Source organism: Phodopus roborovskii, unplaced genomic scaffold (genome assembly GCF_943737965.1).
Source record: "Phodopus roborovskii unplaced genomic scaffold, PHOROB, whole genome shotgun sequence".
Classification (NCBI taxonomy): domain Eukaryota; kingdom Metazoa; phylum Chordata; class Mammalia; order Rodentia; family Cricetidae; genus Phodopus; species Phodopus roborovskii.
The window spans coordinates 6,757,594-6,777,204 of NW_026126434.1; the positions used below are offsets into that span (position 1 = coordinate 6,757,594).

A 19,611-nucleotide genomic window follows, 5' to 3' on the forward strand; every position below is an offset into this window, starting at 1 on the left:
CATCCAACAAATACACTCGAATCACACTTTGGGTCAGAGACCTGAGCATTGAATTACCCAGCAAATATTTGGATACCAGAGTCTGTGGCTCAGGAGGTGGCCCAAGCTGAAGACAGAACACTGGGAAATTGGGGTGGGAGTCAGTCACCAGCAGATAGGTGGTGATGGGAGCCGTAAAACAGTTGCTTCTACAATAAAACTGAACTCCTGTGTGTGTGTGTGTGTGTGGAGAGAGAGAGAGATGAAGAATGAATTCATAGCTCACATGTTCTGTTGGCAATGTCTTTCTGACATTTCTTTACTTCCTCCTCATAAGGTAATGTTCACCTCTGGTATTAGCCCCATTCTCCCCACCCCAGATCTGCCACATCATGGCCATTAGTTCTATCCAGTCCACCATCACCTTCAAGACCTCTATCTCTGTCACCTCCTCCAACCACACCTGTACCACCACCATCACCACTTCATCCCCTCCCCACCTCCCACCATGCTTTTTCTCTCCATCTGCAGTCTTTCAAAACGGGATGTTTTGTGGCCACTAGGGGGAAGCAGCAGCAACAGCTGTGGCATAGTTTTGGTGATAGTGTCCTGATCAGAATTTTTTGATTTTGGGCAGAATTCGCTAATGCACCCTATCAGGAAAACAGAAAGATTTGTATCTTGTTTGTTAGTTTGTTTGTTTGCTTTTCTGATTGGTTGCGTTTTCACTTTGCTTTTGGAGGGGGAAGATCTACATGCTACAGCAGTTTGAGAAACACACGCAAAGTTTTCCAGAATAATAAAAACAATACCTTTCTGTGAATATCAGATTCCCCCCCCCAAATGATTCACATTGTAAGTGTTTGGCTGGTTTATTTTAAGGCAGTCAGACTATATTATGATGATGCCTCATTATCAGCCATAACTACAGCACCTGAAAGCTGCCTGTCCTATGAGTAGAAGACGGTGACAAAGGGTGGGCGTGACACTTTGTGAAGGCCTGTTTGTGCCTGTGGGGTTCTGCTCAAAGGGTCCTTGCTTCTTATTCAGAGGTCAGCCCAGTAGCACACTTACCCAGGGAGACATGGGCCACACTCAGCATCATTTTCCATGTCCCCTGGTGTCAACACTGTGGCCCGGAAGAAGCCTTCACAGTCCTTGTGGCGCCTGCATATCTGGTAACCTCCTTTGGAAAACTTCTCTGCAGGGCAGGGCACACAGCCATAGTCATCGTCTTTGGTGCCGTATCCACAGGACTGGCAGGGGAGGCAGGGGATATGAGAATACAGCAAGTGACTACAGAGGCCTGCACAGTGGCATGCTGGCTCTTTCCACCCTCAGCTGTCCATCCTACAGTAATTGCAAAGTCCTGACTTCTGTGGTTCTTTCTTAAAGTTTGTTCCTCTCTACCATCCAATAGTAGACAGCTTCCAGCCTCAGAGAGGGTCCTTAATTTAAATAGGTCCACTGGTTTCCCAGAGTGCCTCACTAGAGGACTAGCCTGGGAGCCTGAGTTTTCCAAGAACTCTGCAAGAACCCCAGACACTGTTGCCCCAGACATTTCTCTGGTGTTCCAAAGAGCATGTGTGCTTAGCCTTTCCACAGAAGGGAGACCCATCATTCAGAATTGATGCACTATTGCACTATTCCTGGAGAATATTTCTGTCTATTTCCAATTCAGACTGTTAGCCCAAAAGGGCAGGATGGGACACTTTTTCAAGAATTCAGAATGCCTGAGAAATATGGTGGTGAGTGCATAGCTGGAGAGTGCACAGATGGAGAATACACAGGTGGTGAGTGCACAGCTAGAGAGTGCACAGCTAACACAGCTGGAGAGTGCACAGCTGGAGAGAACACTGCCACTCCTGGTGAATATAACTTGGTGACCTCTTGGTCCTCAGTGACAGTTTAGGAAGATGGTGCCATGAGCACACCCTTACCTCCCCAGAGCTCAGGCTTACCATGTAGGGCTCCTCCCCTGATCTGCAGGGAGGACACTGGTGGCATAGCCCGGTAGTCTGGTTGTGGTATTCATTCTCGCCACAGTTGGAGTCCTCTGCCTTGGCTGAGCACATCAGAGACACCTGTCACAGAAAGGGTGTTTAGCCTCCACACCTCCTCAAGATGCAGTTACATAGAGACAGTCCCCAGAGAGGCGAAGTTGGCCACCCCTGTCCGCCCCATCCTCAGCCATCCTTACAACCACTTTCTCCTGACTCCGCTGTCCAAACTTATCCTCTTCCCACACCCATCTAAGCCTTGGATTCTCTTAAGCTTATGAAGGAGGCACCCTTCTCTTGAGTCTCTAGACATCTAGGTACTACACATGCTGGTCCTTCTGTCTCATGGTGTCCCAATCCCCACCGACAGGCAGGTCTCCAGGGGGCAGGAACTTTCTGATTGCTTTTAGCTGTGGGCCCATTACATCACTTATAAACACTGAAAGACATTTCTATCTACAAGTCCCATAAAGAGAGTGCCAGGTAAATGGTTCAGATAGAACTGGGGGTACTGTTGTCTTCATTCCATCCTGATGGTGCAGTAGGATGTAGACGTTCTGAAGCCTAGGTGTAGGAGGTTAATGGCAGTCTGGGATGGTACAGCCAGTGAAGGGTGTGGCCTGAGGGAAAGCCCCCACCCTGCAGGTGCTGAAGTTAAGTGCACAGTGGGAGAGGCACTCAGAACAACTTACTGATGGGAGATGTCATTCTGTAAATATGTTTCTCTTATTGGTTAATGAATAAAGCACTGTTGGCCAATAGGAAAGCAAGATAGGTGGGACTAGGAGACAAGGAGGAGAGAGGGAGAAATAGGGAAGGGATTAAAAATGTAGGACCGAGAGAGAAGAACTCCGGACCCTCTCTCCAGTAAGATAAGACCATGTGAAAATACTTAGATTGATAGAAGAGCTAAGCTAGCCAATAAATAATGCTAGTAACAGGCCAACAGCTTTATATCTAATACAGAGTCTCTGTGTGTTATTTGGGGCTGGCACAGCTGTGGGACAAGGCTGGCAGGAAAACCTGCTCATAACAACTTACCACCAGCACTGGGAGCCAGGACATCCATTTGCAGTCCCCCATGTGGGCCATGATCTTCTGGAAGCTTACCTGTAAGACATACTGCATCAGTATCAGTTAGTTCACCTGCACACCCCAAAGAACAGAGTCCATTCTTTCTCAGTCTGTGGGTCACAACCCCATTGGGGGTTGAATATCAGATATTCTACATAATAGATATTTACATTATGATTCATAATAGTAGCAAAATTTGGGGGTCACCACAACATGAGAAAGTGTTTCAAAGGGTCACAGCATTAGGGTGGTTGAAGACAACTGGAATAGACAGACTCTAAGCTAAGCTTCAGGCTGATGACCCTGAAGGCAGCACACACACCTTCTCCAGCATCATACTATGCCCTAGGAAGAACCCCTAGAGAGAAGGCTGAGCAAATGGGGCCTGATCTTAAGCTGGGAGCTAGGGGCCAGTTTGAAGAGTCATCATGTGCAAGCTTTAACTACGAGGTGCCCTGGGCTGGTCCTGCCTGTTGATATCCAGGACAGCAGGAATCTTGGAGATACTGTTGGGGTCTAGTCCATCCACTTGCTCTCACAGCCCACTGGAAGGGTCTTCCCTTTCTTAGGGAAGTCATTAGAAGGGATGAGTGAGATGATGCAATTCAGCCTCCTAATTTTATAATTGAAACAATGAAGGGTAGAGAGGTTAAGTGACTATCCAAGGTCATACAACTATTTAATGTATAGAGGATGCCATAGTGCAGGAATTTACAAACTTGCACCAACATTAGTACACTGCTCTGCTACAGTGTTATCTGCTCAACTTTTCACTATGAACTGGGACTTGTATTTCCAGGTCAAGCTATTTTACCTGGAGTATGAGTATTAATTACCCTTCATGTGATGTACTCATGGGAGCTGCTAGATTCCCCAGGTGCCACCTATGGCCACCATGTTAACACTGAGGGAGGGTAAATTAATGACAAACAGCATACTCTCTGATAGGTAGAGAATACTTGGAACCTTCTAGAATCCACTACTGACTTAAGCCTCAAGTCAAACTAAGCCCTTAAGAACCCCCTAAATCTTTTATGCCATATCCCCTCTTCCTTATGGTTGCTCATGGGAACAAGTCATTTTCAATAGCACACAAAAGAATGCTGGGTAGGGAGGCTCAAAGCAGACATGCACTTGGAAACCACCTCCTCCCTCTGTCTCCCTACCCTCTTCCTTGTAGGAACTTGGCCCTATAATAGCCTAAAGACACGAGAACAGCAGCCAAAGGGCTGTTTGTGTGTTGAAAGTAAGTTTGAGAAGGTGAGAGGAGCTGCACAAGTTGGGCAGGGCTAGGGAAGCCTTGAAAGTTCAGAATCTACTTTCTGATCCCAGCAGGTTTAAGGTCCTGCTCAGTCTGGGTTCTAGAATTAGAGTGTACATATAGAAGAGAAATACCCAAGGTGTAACTAGACAGAGAAGAGGTAGGTAGGGTCTGTATCTGATGAACTTGGAACTTACAGAATTCAGGATATTTCTTTCCTGAGCAGTTCTGCCTAGCCTCCTGCCTCCTCCCCATGGAGCAGTAAGTGGCCACTCTCTTGTTTAAGGAGGGTGGATGGGATCTAAGTAGTGTTCCGAGATGTCTTAATTATCTCCATAATAAACAAACAACAGAATTCTGTGCTGGGGGTGTAGCTCAATGATTAAGTACCCCCCACCCCAACACACATGCTTGTACATGTGAGGTCCTTCACCACCACTGCATGTGTGAAGCCTGGGTTTGGCCTCTAGCACTAGGAAAAGAATATAAATGTTTCAGTTCCCTGGAGCACCATGAAGGGCTCAACTGTTCACAGTTGAGTGCAAGGACTTCATACAGAAGACCTCTCTGGTTCTGCAGGCTATGACACTGTCTGTATGCACAAGAGTGGGGTCTGAATGGCTCCCTAGCTCTACAGCAGAGATTATTTTTGGCTGGAAGTAAAAGAGTGTAGAGGCATGGATCAATGATTTGAGTGGATGGTTTAGTTCTACTCTGTGAACTTAGTGATAGCAAAAACACCACTGAGCTATTTTATTCCAAGAGCTGTCTGAAGATGGGCATTCTGCAAGAGTCTGGGGAAACCCAACTAGGGTCACTGGCAAGGCATTGAGGGACAGGGTCTGGGTCTTCTGTGGGCTTCAGGTACCTCAAAGTTGCCCTCACACATCACTGCTGTCAACTGGGTGGCCTGCCAGAAATGGCCAGGCTTCCAGACTCCTTCACACCTCAGTCCTGTAAGGCAAGATGAAAGTGCTCAGGTTGCCCTCAACTGTGAACTTGTTAGGTGTTTTCCTTCTGGCAAGACACAAGCTGGGGCAGGCTTAGAGGCTGAGAGGATGGCTACAGCCCTAATGGGTGAGGAGGGGTTGAGGCATCAGAGGTCAGAAACAGGCCTCTGTCCTCACACACACTCCTGCCTTAGGCCCACAGCTCTGACCTTGCTTTTGGGACAGTGGGTTAACAGGGATGAGTTTCCATTGTGACTGTGGATAGGGCCAGAAGCTCTGGCTACTGGAGGCCTTCCAGGAGGCATACTAATGGTTTCTAATTTAATTGATGTCTAATTATAGCAGATTCTTGGGAGCTTCCCTGAAACAGGAAAGTGCTGGGCCTGTGCACTTTGGTGTCGGCCTACAGTATTTCTTGGGAGGCTCATTACAGATGTGCCCAATATAACTAGGGTCAAAAGGAAAACAAATAGACAAAGGTTCACAAAAAGCTAGCAGCATCTTTAGTAATTTGCCACTTATCCTGGAAGGTGTAAGGTCTGAGTGGTAAGGAGGTCAGCCCAGCTGGGAGCCCCAGTTCCCCACACTGATAGAAGTGCAAGGGCTAGGAGTTGAGAAAGCTGCCTTCAACCTGGGAGGCCCACAACTGGTTGGTAATGGTAGTCGAATCCCCTCCCATCTGCCTGCAAGCAATGCTGATGCTAAACTTGCTTAATTGGTCAGATGGTCAATGACCCAGGCCAGCCCCCCCCCACAGGCTGTCAACATAGCCCATTGTAATTAAGTGGCACTTGCCTGTTATGTGATGTCTAGAACATTCTCCATAGTCCAGCAGAGACTCTAGGCCCAGGCAGACCACATGAGCCACGTCTGCAATCAGCCCTGGCCAGGGAGGACTGGCACTGTCTCATGAGTGGTTCACCTTCCCACCCCCTCTACTTTTCTGCTTTATGCCATTCCCACCTCCACACAATCTCTACCTGGAGTGACAACATGGCCAATTGTAGAACTGCCAGCTCATGATCCAGTATACCACAAACCTCAGACTTTGTTTTTATCACCGCCCCTTGAGGTGGGCTCAATTCTTATCTTTGCTTTGGTCAGGAAATAGAAGTGCCAAGAGGATAAATAACCTGTCTAAGATGTGACTGTCCCTTGTTTCCAGTCCCTATACTTTATTTATGTACAGTCCTGGGCTGGACAGTGGGAATATTTCATGATTTGTCTCTGTGGGAGCATAGGCTGGGTCTACATAGCCTCTGTCAGAGAAGCCCAAGAAACATGGGGAGTAAGAGGTCAGCCACCCCTGACTTTAAGCTCAGCCCCCTATTCTCACCCTCAGCCTGGCTTGGTAGTTTCTGCATATGGCCTCCCTGTGGCTCTTTCTTCTTTGTCTCTCTATAGCCAATTTTGAATGGTGTGACCTCAGAGAACTTGGGGGTCTTCTGGACACAAACGTGCCTGGGACAAAGTCTTCATGGTCCTTCAGGGATTCTCCTGTCTGCCTGTCTTCCCTTTAGCTGGAGATAGAAAAGCTATACAGACACCTCCCTCCCTATCCGCCTAAACCTTGGAACCATGGCTGCACACTGTAGATGGCTGGAACTAAGGACTAACGTTCATAATTAACTTATGGCCCAAACAAATAGTTGGGCTTCTGTCAAGGAACTCTTTCCCCATGAGGTCTAAATTCCACTGACAAGTGTAGCTAAAATGCTATGTACCTGGCAGGGAACAGGGAGGTTCAGGTGGTACTTGAGACATTTGTGGTTCGCTAAGCTGGGGTCCACAGTAGTGACTGGTCAACTCTTGTATGTTGACCATATCTCTGAAGTGTTCCACCTGGACTATATTCTGGGCTACAGTATTACCCTTCAGGCAATACTTCAGGGGTTAGGTAGTCATCTACAGTTTGGAGACTAGAAGTCCATGATGAGGCTGCAGTAGAGAGGCCCTGTTGATTCACAGGTTTTGTCCCTTCCTTTAGTGCCATTCCTGATGCTGAGCAGGGATGCCTGAGAACTCTTGGGGGGCACAGAGCTTGGAAAAAATACACAGACTTAGCTCACAACAGCTGGTGCCCATGCTCAGAGGCCCATATCCCATTCCTGTGGAGAGTGAGGCAGATGGAAACCTGCCTAAGTCTTGTAGGGGCAGGTAGCGTTAGCTTGGAAAGTGTATTTTAGGAAAAGGCAGAGGCATTTTGAAAGGCTCAATGTGAGGGATTGGAGTGGGGGGGTCTCTCAGGAGCCACTGGCTAGAAAGGTTGTGTATGACTTAGATGAAAGCAGGAGGTTGCAGCAGGCTTGAGAAAAGTATCTTGCTGTCAGTGACTTTGGCTTCACTGTGAAGGAAACAGTTTCAAGGAAGAAAAGTCTCAGAGATCTCCTGGGAGCACAATGAAGGTTATGAGGAAGAACTCTTCCCAAGAACACAGAAAGAGAGACTCTGCTAAAGTCTGACTGCCAACAGTATCTCTCATCTATATTCTGCAGTTTCCATAGTTTTGTTCACCGACACTTGCATTCACCCATGTTTCTGTAAAGTGTTTATGAAATTGTGCATGCAACTGTCTTCCAGACCCTGGGGACAGAGAAAGATATGGTTCCTGTGTGAGGAGAAATGCACCAAACACCAAAATATACAGGAGTTTAGACACATCGTCCCAAGTCCTCTTTTCAGACTCTGTCCTAACTGGGCAGCTTGCCTCTGTTCTCTGAGTGTGGCTGTTCTCTCCGATAGTCACTATCACCAGGACATCCTAGTCTCAGGGGCTTCATGTACATCTGGCCTGTTGGCCCAACCTTGAATGAGGAGAGGCTACCTATGAGCTTATTTCCTACAAAGAGGGTACCACCTTGAGTACATCCTATCCCATATCTATTGTCTGAAACAATGTAGCCCCCCAGGATGAGCAAACAGAGTAATTTCTCTATGTGTGTGTGGGCCAAGGCTGCCTCTGTCCTTCATCTTTTTCTGCTCTACCCACTTGAGTACCTGCATTGGGGAACTAAGTGTGTTTTTAGCTTGTCTGCACCAGGTTGCACTGACTGGAATCAGAGGTCTGCTGTCTCTGCACCTGCCCCCACAACCATGCAATATTAGTAGGGAGCCATGTCTGATGGGGAAAAGGTGAAACCTGAAGGGGCTCACCAGGCTCCTCCATAGAGTGAGGCCAGGTGCTGGCAGTCAGCAGTGTGTGGGAAGCAGCTTCAGGGCTAGGTCCTCTCCCTCCCACAGATTCACCCCCCCACAAAGCACTCTCCTGCAGGAGGAGCCTGAGGGGTGGCTGCTGGTAGCTTCCTCCAGGGCTTAAGATTCTCTGATCTCCCAAAGGCCCCCAGTTCTCTCTAACAAAGATAGTTCTGCATTCTTACCCGAAGCTGGGTTCATCATCACAGCAACTATAAGCATTTCCGCTGGATGATTGATGACACAGAGGGCACTGCTAACTATCGCTCCAAGGCACAGAGATTAACTCATTCCACTTTTTTGTTTGGAAAATCTGCCTCATTTCCTCTATTAGCTCCTCAGGGGAAAGGTCTTCATATTGTGTTTGGTGTGACAATGTACCTCTGGCATAGGTCTTTAATGGCTGTTTTGAACCAGGAGACCCCATTTCTTCTGTTTCCTACTGGGATCCATGACAAGTGAGGCCACCCATGGTTCTGTTAGAAAAGAACTTTCATGGCCACATGGCAGGACAGTCCAGAGCAGAAACTTGGCAGTCTCATCAAGCAGAGGGACAGAGAATGAAGATGAGGCAGAAATGCTTGAGCACAGAGCACTGAGTAGGTGGGGTAGCACTGAGTACGTGGGGGAGCACTGACTGGGGGAGCACTGAGTAGGTGGGGGAGCACTGACTGGGGGGGCACTGAGAAGTTCAAACTACATCATTCAGGGGTAGAGAACCAGGAACCTTCACAGAGGTTTTCACACAGAAAGTTCTTGGTGCTAATCTCAGAGTGTGAGTGGTTATTTGCCTTCTGCTGCCTCTCAAAGGTTGGGGGCATGTCTATGTATTCTCTTCAGGGGACACTTGTGCTCTTCAGGGGACACAAGTACGTCATGTACATAGATAATAATGGGTATGTTATGGAGAATTTGTCTTTATGCGGGTGTCATAGACTGCTCTTGCCCAAACCTAAATGATACAGCCTAGCACACAGCAGGCTGTTGGCACATGTGGTGCAGCATACTGCTCCAGGGCCATGGTGAAGAGAATAATTGAGGATACACAAATCAAGCAAAACTATGAAGAGACACAGTGCATGTGGGGTGTCCAAGCCTGGTGTCAGTGGGACACAAAACACTACAATAAGCTGTATTTATTTAATTAAGATTTATTTTAGTTAATTATGTGTACGGGGATACATGAAAATGAGTGTGGATGTTCACAGAAGCCATAAAGAGCATCAAATCCTCCAGGAGCCAGAGGCACAGGCAATTATGAGCTACCAGATATGGGTTCTGGGACCTGAACTTGGGTCCTCTGTAAGAGCAATACACACTTTTAATAGCCAAACCATCTCTCCAACCCTTAAATTGTTCTTTAATAAGTAATGGGAGTACACCCTAAAACAACAATTAAAAGTTAATATAGTAAATACCTAAGTAACACAGTAGCTCATTATCATTAGCAAATGTGAAGTGTAGATAATTTTACTATGTGTTTTCTCTTAAGCAATTGGCACCACAGTAGGTTTGTGTACACCAGCATCACCACAGACAGATGAAGAATGCGTTATGTATGCTACAAGGTTCTTGTGGTTGCAATGCCACCAGGCCACAGGAATTCTCAGTTCCATTATACTCTTGCAGAATAAACAACAGCTGTATATGCAGCTTCTTGTTGTACTTTACTGTAGGTACAGGACCTGCCCATTCCCCTCTCTACTCTCCTTCCCTCCCTATCTTCCTCCCTCCCTTCCTTCTTCCTTCCCTTCCTCCCTCCCTCACTCTCTCCCTCCTTCCTTTCCCTCTTTCTGTGTGTGGGCATGCATAGATTTTTCTCTCATACTCTGCCTATCCACCAGCCCAAAGCAATACTCTAGATAAGACTGAACAAACATGACAACACTGTCCTTTGGAGCATTTTATAATTTGGTGGATATCACAAAAGGCAAGAAAATAATGAGAGGAATGAGTGATAGATTTAGTGGGAACATAGAGATAGGGAACATTTATGAGGTCAGAAAGACTGTCCTAGATCCTTTGAAAGGAGAATGGCTAGACATTAGCTGAATCACAGGGGCAAGTAGAAGAAAATGAAGAAGAGGATGGGCCACAGCTGGCTTGTCCTATTCAGCAAAGCATGTCAGGCAAATAAGACAGTAGGCTGTGATGTAAGAAGCCTCAGAGGGCTCTTGGCTCTTCTAAGATTGTTATATGGGTAAGTTAGTCTGCTCTCTCATGGATGGGGCTCTCTGAAGGTGAAGGCAGGTTGCAGGTATATGGAGGGCAGGGCAAGATGTATGTCTTCGGTGTAACCACCCTCCACTCTGTCATATATTCCTGTCCTCCTGGTTGCCCTATGAGTCACCATGATCTTTGGAAGATGAACTGTAGAGAGGAAGCTGTAGTAGTTTTGAGTGCCCTAATCAGTCCTGTGGGAGAGTACCTGAGCCTTGTTTAGGACCCAACAGCAGTCTTCAGGTGCCCTATTGACCTTAGCACCAAAGTCTAATGTCATCTTCACTTAGCACACAGCAAGATGCTGTCTCATACTTTGTGTGACACACCAGCCAAGGCAGGGCTGGGGTAAGGGCCGGCACAATCTGTAGGAAAACACTGCACCATGGTGGTAGCTGTTCTCAGAGCATGCAGGCCTCTGGAACACCCGAAGTCTCACTGTTCTTATCAACGGCCTGTAGTTTTATATTCATGTTGCTGACTAAATTAGTTTTAAAGTACTCATCTTTTTTGTGAGGAACCATACATAATAAAACCATACAATTTCTGTGCCTAGGGAGAAATTATGATCATGTGTACCTGCATAGACTTCATGGTTCTGAACCCTTTTCCTCTTCTCTCTGCCATGCACCTGCCTCCTGCCCACACTCCAGCTGTCACCAATCAGTTTTTGTCAGTATAAGATTTCAATCCTCCTGACTCTACTTCCCAAGTGCAGGGATCACAAGCAGTCCTCACCATGCTCTAAAACAGTGTCCTGTATGTCCCAGACTGTCTGGTGTGTGGAAAAAGCATGTATGTAGCCTGCATACAGCTCATCTCTTTTAATGAACAGAGAGAGTATCATCATATGGCTAGAATTAGTGTCGTGTTCTTTTCTACTGATAAGTCATGCTCCATCATATTAATAAGCGAGAACCTTGTTTCCATTTCCCCATCTGACTTCTTTTTGCTAAGATTACATTTTAAGATAGTGTTTTGGGGTTGTTTCCAGAGCCTAGTGCTGTTTTGACCCAATGTTTGACATGAGAAGTTTCAAAAGAGGAGCCCTCAGATTATGCCCATGACTTTTTGGACTCTCCCAAGAGATGCCATGCATGGGCTGTAGTTTTCTGTCCAGTCCACAGTTTAGCTGCAAGACACCACATTTCCAAACTACTTTTGAGTTTCTGAAGGACCTGTGGCTGTCTTGTCTCACTGGGCAGAGAAACAAACATGTAGGTTCACAAGAACCAGGCATGAACCAGCCTCTTTCCAGGCAGCCATGAATGTGCCGAGAGGGAGAGTGGACAGTTTAAGGCAGTGGTTCTCATCCTATGGTCACTATCCCTATCCTGCATATCAGATATTTATGATTCATAACAGGAGCAACATTACAGCTATGAAGTAGCAACAAAAACAATGTTATGGTTGGGTACCACCATAACATAAAGAACAATATTAAAGGGTCACAGCTTTAGGAAGGTTGAGAACCATTGGTTTAAAGCATAGTGTTTGCCCAGAGCAATCACAGCCTATGACCTTATCAGAATCACATAGAGTGAGTGTTGAAAACAACTGCATGTTGTTGGATATTGTATGTAGTCACTCTCAAAAAAAAAACCCTTCTGGATCTTTTATACATGGACTCAGAGGAGCCGCATTTTGTGGATGCTGGGGATCTTGGTCCTGGTAGCCTCAATGAGTACTGGGGTTATGCAAAGCTGCTGCACCAGAGATATGTCTACAGAGAGGACAGCAGCAGTCAGAGAGGACTTTCTTGGACACCATCAGGTATCTGTGTGATGTGGCTCACACAGTCCCCACTGTTGGCAAATGCTTCATTACATCCAGACCTCTCTTTGTACCACCCAGCACTGCCACAAAGGCACTTTCCACTCTCTACACATCTGGCAGTCTATAGAGCTATAGAGGAGCAGAGAGATTGATCATTCAGAATCAGGAATGCCTTGGGAAAGGAAGGTATCTGGCAGGTCCTACAGATGGTGTGTGTGTGTGTGTGTGTGTGTGTGTGTGTGTTTGTGTGTGTGTGTGTGTGTGTGTGTGTGTGTGTGTGAGAGAGAGAGAGAGAGAGAGAGAGAGAGAGAGAGAGAGAGAGAGAGAGAGAGAGAAGCCTAGGGCTTTTATCTTTCCAGAGTTTTGGGAGTAGAAGTTCCAGAACCAGAGAGCAAGGAAGCTAAGGTTAGGCTCTACAGGGCAAGAAAAGGGCAGGCTCAGCATGCTGGGGCATGGTTTCATCACATACATCCTTGTCATCTATGGCCTTATGAAACCATGGAAACAGCGAAGATCACTGTGCCACTCTCTCCTTTGCTACTCATGTTTCTAATGAGGCTGGAGAGGCCAGGATCCTCCTTCACCTCCCACCCTCACTGAAACTTTATGCTTCTCGTACGTTCCTGCTTTCTTTTCAATCCTTTCAATATCAGGCCAGCTTAACTTCCAGGTACAATCATAGCATCCACATTTCCCATAAAGGGTTCACATTCCAAGAACCTAGGGGGTAATGTGTTAAGACCACACCAATGCAGCCACAAAACCCTACCTGTGCCCCAGGCTCTAAATATAAGTGGATAAGATTTGGTTTATTTGCATTTCATAAGTAGATGCACCCCCTAATTCTGTAGGCTACTCCTTCTGCCCCCACTGACAGAAATAACCCAGCACAGGTGCTGTTTCACACAGATAACCCAGATGGAGCAGACTATAAATAGCCATTATGTGTCCCCCTTCAGAGAGCACTTTGTTTTTCTATCTTAAATTCGAGTCCCAACATGAAGCAAGGAACTTGAAGATTTGGATCCTTCCTGTCAAAACTAGAGTCTTGTTCCACCGGTTTGAAAGAGCATTCTCTTTACAAGTACAGTAACAGGAAGGACTCGGAGAGGCCATGATACCCATGCAAGCTCAGCCAGGACCCCGGAGATGGTTGTGCTTCGTATCCTCAGGGCCTCTGCTGGATGGAGCATAAAACAGGGACTGTTCACATCCTTCTTGGCCTGGGAATCAGTGGGGTTGAGGTAAAACCTGTTCCTGGCTTCATTCATTCTTCATTCAGCCAAGCCACTTGCTAACAGAGGTAAATTATAATGCAATTGCCCTCTATTCTCTTCCCCACCCCAAACCTTTCCCCAAGGTGGAATAACTAAAGTCATTGTTGAAGTATTAAATATACTTTTTAGAAAAAGAATGGAAGGGGCTGGGGTTGGAGCTCAGTGGAGAGTGTCTAGTACGCACGAGGCACTGTCTAGTCCAAGCACTGATTAAAGAAAGCAAAGTAGGATTGCCCCTGACCAAACAGGATGTAAGTAGCCTGGAAGATCCAGAACTGTTAGCATGGCTCTGACAGTCACATAGGTTTGGGAAAACGTGCTTTCAATATCACCCTGACTTCTGCACAAAAATTGGCAGTGCAAAGATTAGCCTTCAATGCAGTAATGGAACAGGAGGAAGAACTCTGATGTTCTGATACACAAATGGATCGCTATGGTTGGTAGCAATCAGTTGACCATAAAGAAAGCTAGTAGTTAAAGGTTCCCAGTACAAAAAATGGTAAATGTCTGACATGATGGATATACCTATTATCCTGACCTGTGACATACATACTTGAATACCATTCTGTACTCCACAAATCTGCATAATTATGATGTGATAATTAGAACTTAAAAAAAAAAGAAGATTGTAGCATCTTTTTATTGACTTGGTATGCTGAATAATGAGAGCCCAGGAACTTTCCTGGGCCTGACTTGCTTGCATTCTGGTATCTGTACACCCTTGGAGAGGCAGTCTGAGGGATGCTACTGGGTTGGGTCAAGATGACAAGAGACAGCCTTGAACAGTGACCTCACAGGGATTTTTTTTTTTTTTTTTTTTTTTGCTTCGTGTATCTCAGTGACCTCACTTGTCAAGTGGGGTAAAAAGAAGGACTTTCATGTGAATGACTTGTGAAGATTGTTGAATCGGTAGTGTGCACATGTAATCTGAAGAACAGTATTTTCTTTAAAAAGTCCACATAGTTCAACCCAGACAGTGTTGGTGGGAACTGCCCCTATTGTGCCTAACCTAATGAGACTGTTATTTATCTGTCAGTGGGATGGATGAATATGTCCCCTTTCCTACTGTAGGAAGGATCTGGGACACTCATGCCCTTGGTACAGTAGGGGACTGTATTTCCCTGCAGTGTTAAGTGTCAGAGTTGGGATTGGGGCAGAAAGGCCATCACAGCAGTACTGTGAGCAGCTCACATCCAGGGATAGGAGGGATGGGCTGCAGTTCCTGTCCAGGTCCAGATGCTCTGGATATCACCAAATAAGCACAAGGGCTGAGGCAGATATGACTATAGAGCCTGCCCAGACTTACCATGAGATCTTCATTGTTGCCTGTGTGGATGACAGATGGTGGGGTGGGGGTGGGGAGTTTGCTGGGGAACCCATAGCATCTCTGTTCAATTGAAGTGGCATGATGAGAGTGACACAATTCTCTATCATGTTACACCAGTTTGGTGATTTTTAAAAAGTTTGCTTTTCATCAGTGCCACTTGGAGCCTTTGCCCACAGGGAGTTGTAGCTGTAGCATGTGGTATTGCCTGTTTTCGTGGCAGCCTCACCTTCTGGTAGCAGACGGTGGGGTCTTATCTGGGGACAAAAGATCAAACCAGCCACAATGTGTGTGGCTGAGCCCTCCTCCAGAGGCCCTGGGAGAGGCTAGTGGGTTCTCTGCTAAAGCGTGAAGCAGGCTACACATAAAGGGCTGTTTATTAGGTGTCCCACATGAGTTTCAATGCTGTCATGGTTGGAATGCTGTGGTTTATTTATTCCTACACCAGGAGCCCTCCAATAATGCCAAAGTATTTAGAACTGAACAATACTGGTACTATAATAAAATTAAAGTTTAAAAGCCCGAGATCTACTAACTTATTAAAATCCTGGAAAGGGTCGTTTAAGGACCTCATAGGAGCTGGAATGAATAAAATTTGCTTTATTTGAACATCATAAACATCAACCACCTAGAATCCCAGAAAAATGATTGGAAAATAATATAGCTAAAATAAAAAAAAGAGAGAGATACTTATTTCAAAGATCATGGGTCCCAAATGTGGTCTGTGCACACAGCAGACTATAAGAAAGGAAAGCCTGTCTTGTGCTGTGAAGCTTAAGGATGAATGTTGTATACTTCCATTTAGTAAGGAGCCCAGAGCCTCTAAATTCTCAGGGACAGAAAATAGAAGCATGGCTGCCTGGGGCAGGTCCTACCCTGTGTGTGTGCATGACTCTCCTATCCTATTCTCCCTTCTGATCCTTCCTGAAGTAAAAGACAATTCAACCAAACTAGAGATTCCCAACTTAGGTCTTTCATACTGCACTTCTCCATCTTGCTGCTGGAAGTGCTAATCCTCAAGCATGAGGAATCAGTCATTTGGGAGGGCTGCCAAGTGCTTGGTGTCTTTGAGGGCATATGGCCCTCCTCCTGGCAGCCCTCCATTCCAGGTAAGAAGTGCTTAGGGTGCACCCAGCAGGGCACTCCCAGCCTCCTTTGCTTCACAGCAATAGTCTCCTCGGAATCACCCAGATTCCTTCTTGCACCTGCGGTCAGGGCTGGTCTTTGGGTTGGGGACACACCTGGGACAACAGATGCACAAGCATGTCTACATTAGCCCAGGTCCTGCCCAAAGCAGGGGCTCTGAGAAGCCTGTGGATCTGTCCTGAGCCATCTGTGCTTCCTACCCAGAACAGCCTCCTACAATTCTTAAACGTACAAGCAAGATGGCTTTGGCTGTTGCTAGTTTCCAAAGAGAACAGCTTTAAGGCTGAGTTCTTGACATTTCCTTCACGGGTGCTGCATTCCTTTAAGAAGCAGCAAAACTCTTCACTGGAGAAACTCCAAGGACTTTGCTCACATACACAACAACCCCTGTAGCATCTACTGCAAGTTAATGATAGTTATTTCTGGGTGGCAAAATTAGGATTTATCCACCTTGCTTTCTTCTTCATATTTTATTGCACTGTTTGATATTTAGAATTTTAGCATCATCTATTTTTAATAAAAGCAATAAAAAATAATTATTTTAAAGAAGAATGGAATACCATTCACACACACAGACATAGAGGGAGGGAAGAAGGAAGGGAGGAGAAGGAAGGGAGGGGAGGGGGAAGGGAGGGGGAAGAAAGAGAGAAAGAGATTGTGACAGTTTTGTTTTTCAGTCAGTGTAGCCTCTTTTTTTTTTTCAAGATTTATTTATTTGTTATGTATACACTGTTCTGCCTCCAGAAGAGAACACAAAGATCTCATTACAGATGGTTGTGAATTGCCATGTGGGTTCTGGGAATTGAACCTGAGCACTCAGTGCTCTTAATCTCTGAGCCATCTATCCAGCCCAGGCCTGGACATCTTATGCTCCCTGTATGGCTATGTTTGTCAAGGCCTGGGTCAGGTGGTTCAGGATGACCTTGCCTGAACCTCTGATTCCTGTGGGCCATTATTTTATGCTGACATCACTCCTAAGAAACCAGCCTCCAAACAAGGTCATGATTTATAAGGTCACAAAGCACCTCTTATTTTCTTTAGATGCTCAGGGATTCCATCTCTTGCCCACTAGATAGATCAATTGACATTAGAAGCCATGCTTGGAGCTGCAGGAACCAGTGCCTCCTACCAGAGAGCCCCTTCAGCCCCATAGACCACGTGGTACATGGATGCTTTCATTTCTTGCAAACCCCACAAATATGTACAGCCATATTTATCTGTGTCCAGTGGTAGATGTCATAGACAGCTGACTATAGGGATAGTATGTCCCTTCCAGCTCAAAGTTTTGTGAGTTCCCTATGGCTAACATCCTCATTTTGTGAGGGTATGAAGCAAGTAGTGTCTGGTTAGAGGGACATGCTTCTCTGGAATGTGGAGACAGGCTGTGGCACCTGGGCCCACTAGGCAGCCAGTGTGTGCATTGCATTCTGCCAAGCTGTGATGCTAGCAGAGGGACACCTGGAAAATATCTGACCTTAGGAAATGGCTGTAACACAGGAACACATCCAAGCTTTCTCAGTGGGGAAATCTACAACCCTCTAAAACATATTCTTTCCTCATGTATAACAGACCCCAACCTACAGCTTTATGACAGAATAATGGTAAGAAAGCAATGTGCATTCCATAGGAGCCACACTTTAATGACCACTAACCATATCCAATGGTGAATTCTCACCAGCAGAAGACTGGCTTTGTGTTAGGTGACCTTACCTAGCTGCAGGGTAGGTGACCTGAGTATGTGTGAGGCAGTCTAGGCCAAGCTCCAACGCAGGGTAGACCAGATGTCTTGAGAGCAGTTCATGATTTAGGATACTTCAACAGGCTTATTGGGATATAGCCTTATTGTAGGTCAGGGATCATCTTTATTTCTTACAAGGATCAAGCCCATGAATAGCAGTATGTGGGGTAGGGTAAGATTAATGCAGGAAATACAAGGACTGTTTAATCCTTCCCATTCCAATGCCATGTGTCTGAGAGGTAGGGCAGGTCACGGTTTATTTCTTCATGACATAGAGGCATCAAGTCTGTCCTGTGGGTGTAATACTGACCATTTGCCACCCTCTCTGGCTGAGAAGTGCATGCTGTGCTGGCTAGTTTTATGTCTATTTGACACAAGCAAGAACCATTCAGAAAGGACTCTCAGCTGAGAAAATGCCTCCATTAGATTGGTCTGTAGGAAAGTCTATAGTGCATTTTCTTAATTGGTCATTGATGGGGAGGTTCCAGTCCACTGTAGATGGTGCCATCCCTAGGCTTGTGGTCCTGGGTTCTATAGGAAAGTAGCTGAGCAAGCCAACAAGCAGTACTCCTCCATGGCCTCTGCATCAGCTCCTTCCTCCAGATTCCCACCCTGTTTGAATTCCTACCCTGACCTCTTTTGAAACAAAACTGGGATGTGGGTGAGGTAGGACTTATTTGAAGTACTGGGAGATAGAGGTAGAAGACAGTTTGAGTATTAGCTGCAAAAGGTCTTGAATATATAGATTCTGTCTCCAATAAGTAAGGAAGAGCATGCTAAAATTTTATTAACCCTCTGTTTTTAGATAATTTCAGTTGATCTAAATTCAGTTTGCTCCTTCATAGCCTCCATGGTGTTAAGTTCTTTTTCTTTTTGGTTCTAGAGTTTCCTTAAAAAAAAAAAAAAAAAAAAAAAAAAAAGACTCACTTTTTTTTTTTTTTGCCCAAATTCTCTATCTGCTTACTTATTGTGCTCAACATTTCCTTTACATCCTTGAGTGTATTGAAATTGGTTGTTCTCATGTCTTTGTTACATCCAACAATGGTTACCTTAAGACTGTTTCTATTAACTATTTTTTTAAAATCATTATTATTATGTGTCAAATTTTCCTACTTCCTCATGTAGCTGGAATATTTTCTTGTACATAATTTTATAATGATATGCTATATGCAATCTAAAGACAAGAGTTATACTTTGGCAGCTGTTAAGTTGTTGGAAAGTTCTGTTGACCTGTTGGGCTTGACTTTCTTTATCAGGCCTGGACTATTGAGGTTACTAACTCTAGCCCTAAGGACTGGTCTTATTCTTCTTCCTGTGGCATGCCTTTCTGAGGCCTCAGTTGATATACTTCCACCAACAAGGCCAAATCTACAAACCTTCCAAACAGTTCTACTAACTGGGGACCAAGTCTTCAAATCCATGGGCCTATGGGGACCATTTTCCTTCAAACCACCACAAATACATTTGCCAGAAGCAAATAAGCAATAAAAAGTCCTCATTTCCTCATTGGCCACTTAACAGCCATATGTTCTTGAAGATGAACTATCTGTGTGTAATGGTTGTTTCATCAGTAAATGTCTCTAGATCCTATTCCAGGGTGTCTGGCACATATGAGTGCCAAGACATGCTCAGTGGTATAATTATTTTCCAATTTTGGAAGAACTAGAAATAAAA

General features: G+C 45.6%; 1 protein-coding gene across 1 annotated transcript in view; it reads right to left on the minus strand.

The window, feature by feature from the left end:
* The window catches only part of Edar (ectodysplasin A receptor), a 67,853-nt gene that overhangs the window by 23,814 nt on the left and 24,428 nt on the right, over positions 1-19,611 (minus strand). Inside the window, exons 2-4 of the mRNA XM_051186720.1 lie at positions 3,021-3,089; positions 1,941-2,063; positions 1,054-1,235 (exon numbers count right to left, since the gene is read on the minus strand). Coding sequence (XP_051042677.1) covers positions 1,054-1,235; positions 1,941-2,063; positions 3,021-3,071 — 356 coding nt within the window. The 5' untranslated portion in view covers positions 3,072-3,089. The remainder of the gene's footprint in view (positions 1-1,053; positions 1,236-1,940; positions 2,064-3,020; positions 3,090-19,611) is intronic.